The following is a 3,023-nucleotide window of genomic DNA, read 5'->3' as shown; positions in this document are numbered from 1 at the left end:
CAACCTGGTCTAGTTGGGGGTGTCCCTGCTGACTGCGGGGGGGTGGGACTAGATGGCCTTTGGAGGTCCCTTCTGGCCTGGGCAATTCTATGACTCTATGACTCTATGATATCCCTCACCCCGGTGTTGCCGGCCCCCCCCGGCCGTGGGGCTGAGCGCCGCCGGTCCAGCGCTTGCCGCATCTCCTCCAGACGGGCCCTCTCGGCCGTCAGCACGGCCACCACGCTGCTGAGCGAGCCGTGCACTGCCGGGGGACATGGGCAGGGGGTCAGGGCTGGCAGGACACGGCACCCCAGCACCCAACCTGCCACCACCGGGACCCCCCCCCAACCCCCATCCCACCTTTCTGGGCCAGGACCCAGAAGCTCCTCTGCAGCTGGGTGTACTCGGGGGGGAGGCTGAAGGGCAGCTGGCTCTGGGATGGCTCCAGGTAGCGGGAGAGGTTGGGGACGGAGCCGTGCAGGCGGCCAACCTTGGGGACACACACACACACACGTGGGGGTCAGCAGGGCCCTGGGGGGCTCCATCCCCCGGTAGCGGCTCCCGAGCTCGGTGGGACGCCCCTCACCCTGCCGATGGTGTCATCCTTGGCGAAGCTCTGGGTGCACCAGATCTTGGTGCTTCTCCTGCCCTTCTTGGGCCTCTCCGCGGTGGCCGAGGGCTGCGAGGGAGAGGAGGGAGGGCTGGAAACAGAGACATCCCCGGGGAGGGAAGGGGAAGGGAAAAGGGAAGGGAAAAGGGAAGGGGAAGGGGAAAGGGGAAAAGGGGAAGGGGAAAGGGGAAAAGGGAAAAGGGAGGAGATGAGGGGGGCCGAGGGGATGCGGTGCAGGGCCTCCAGGCTCTGCAGCATGGCCGTCAGCTCCTGCAGCTTGGCCTGGCACTCCGACAGCTCTGCGATGGGCACAGAGCCCGCCCGGTGAGGGATGGGGGACGTGGCATCCCCCCCCCCCACCCTCCATAACCACCCCCCTGACCCTGTGCATCCCCTCCAGCCCTGCTCACCGGCCGAGCAGCGCTCCAGCCCCTCGCTGTCCTTCAGCCAGGCGTCCACCTTGTCCCGGGAGCTGGTGAGGCTGGAGAGGGCAGGGGCACTGCCCGAGGGCAGGATCCTCGTCCACGGGCCCTGCAGAGGGGGAGAAGGGGCACCGCCACAGCTGCCGTCGGGAGCCCCACACCCTCGTATCGCCACCCCGAGGCATCACCCACCTGCACGTTGGTGGGGGTCCGTCCCCCGGGACCCCCCCTGGGGCAGAGCTCGGGTCCCTCGCCCTGGTGGTGGGAGCAGAGGCTGCTCACCCAGCTGGCAAAGAGCTCCGGGGACTTGATCTGTGGGACAGGGGCACGTTGGGGTGGGGGTGAGCTGGGTGGGGGACACCCAGCACCCCCCAACGCCCGGCTCCAAGCCCCCCACCAGCACCTTGAGGTGGTAGATGTTCTCCTCCGTGTCCAGGTCCACCCGCTGCGCCTTCTTGTTGACGGACATGACGGACTGACGGATGTCGATGGCTCCGTGCAGTTTGCCCTTCAGGACCTGGGGGAGCCCGGGGACCCCCGTCAGGGGGAAGACCCCCCTTCCTCATGGGGACTCCCCCACCCTGAGCCCTCGGGGAGGCCCCACCGACGCAGCCCAGCCCCACGGACACAGCCCGGCCCCACACTCACGTCCTGGCGCGTGGTGGCGTATTTCAGGATGCCGTTTTCCAGCACAAAGTACCTCTGGGGACGGAGAGGGACGATAATTTTGGGGAGCAGAGACTGGTCCCTGCAGCCCCCTCACCCAGGGGCCCAAATCTCCCCAGGGGATGGCACCCAGGGCCGGTGGGGTGGCCGGGGGATGGCTCCTGGTGCCAGCTCTGCCCCGTTACCTTGTGCCAGCCCTTCAGGGGCCATTTCCTCTTCTTGAGCAGGTAGCCCTCGTGCCGCTGCGGCTCCTGGCCCGGGCTGCCCCGCACCCGCGGCTCCTCCACCACCTCCCAGCTCTCCGAGCCCTGCGGGGATGGGGGGTCAGCAGCTGGGGGGGGGGCAGCCAGGGTGCTCCCCACCTTGTCCTCGAGTAAGGACACTCATTTCTCCCCAGGGGGTGCAGCATCAATGTACGTTTCTTAAAGCAGGGTGCAGCCCCCCAGGCTCCACGGCACCCCCAGTCCAGTTTGGGTGCACCACTGGGATCCTGCTGAGCCCCCCCCCCCAAAGCCCGGAGCCCACCCGACCTGCTGGATGCTGCTGTGCTTGGAAGACACGGTGCTGTTGGAGCGCGACAGGGCCCTTTTCGGAGAGGACGGGTCCTTCTCGTGGCTGCCCATGGCTGGAGAGCAGAGCTGGGGGGGTCGGGCCAAGCCCCCCGCCCTGTCCCAAGCTGTGGGGTTGGGGGTCCGAGCTCAGCCGTCACGGTCCGGGCGGTGGGAGCCGCTGCGAGGAGGGGACACCACGTCAGGAAGAGCATCACCCCCCCTGCCCACGGGTTTCCTGCCCGGCCCTACACCCTCACCCCTTCCCCCAGGGGAGACAAGGGCTGGGGGGGACCCTCCTGCCCCCCCCCACCTCCTCCCCGGGGAGCCCCACACGTCACTGCGGCCGGGACCCAGAAGTTTCTGTGGGAGATGGAGCCATTGACCCACCCAACCTTATCTCACCTCCGCCCGGCGGGTCCAGAGTCCGGCTCCGCCGCCCCACTCCCGGTGCCCCATGGACCCGGTGCCACGGGGCAGCCCCACGGCGGGCACAGCCGGGAGGGTGACTCGGGGGACGGAGACCGGCATCAGCCCTGGTTTGTCAGGACGTGTCCCCCCCAAAAACCCCGACCCATCCGCGCTCCATCCCGGCGGGGTGTTCCCTTCACCCTCCTCAGGGACAGGAGGGGGAAACTGAGGCACGGGGAAGTTGCCCCCCCCCCTCCGCCGGTGCCCCCCTTCATCCCTGAGGGTACCCGGGTGTCCCGGACGCTGCTGTAGGGACGGGACCGGGATGTCCCCGGGAAGGTGGCCGAGCCCCGGTACCGATAACCGGGATAACCGCCCCCCGCC

At 69.0% G+C, this 3,023-nt stretch overlaps 1 protein-coding gene across 1 annotated transcript in view; it reads right to left on the bottom strand.

The window, feature by feature from the left end:
- OSBPL7 (oxysterol binding protein like 7) overlaps positions 1-3,023 on the bottom strand; it is a 6,882-nt gene that overhangs the window by 3,454 nt on the left and 405 nt on the right. The window contains exons 2-11 of the mRNA XM_014958928.1: positions 2,211-2,409; positions 1,866-1,988; positions 1,663-1,716; positions 1,418-1,531; positions 1,207-1,326; positions 1,003-1,123; positions 791-891; positions 569-661; positions 343-472; positions 120-244 (exon numbers count right to left, since the gene is read on the bottom strand). Coding sequence (XP_014814414.1) covers positions 120-244; positions 343-472; positions 569-661; positions 791-891; positions 1,003-1,123; positions 1,207-1,326; positions 1,418-1,531; positions 1,663-1,716; positions 1,866-1,988; positions 2,211-2,303 — 1,074 coding nt within the window. The 5' untranslated portion in view covers positions 2,304-2,409. The remainder of the gene's footprint in view (positions 1-119; positions 245-342; positions 473-568; positions 662-790; positions 892-1,002; positions 1,124-1,206; positions 1,327-1,417; positions 1,532-1,662; positions 1,717-1,865; positions 1,989-2,210; positions 2,410-3,023) is intronic.

Source organism: Calidris pugnax, unplaced genomic scaffold (assembly GCF_001431845.1).
Source record: "Calidris pugnax isolate Ruff unplaced genomic scaffold, ASM143184v1 scaffold335, whole genome shotgun sequence".
NCBI classification, from domain to species: Eukaryota; Metazoa; Chordata; class Aves; order Charadriiformes; family Scolopacidae; genus Calidris; species Calidris pugnax.
The sequence above is the reverse complement of the archived record's forward strand: the minus strand, read 5'-3'. Positions and strand labels throughout refer to the sequence as shown.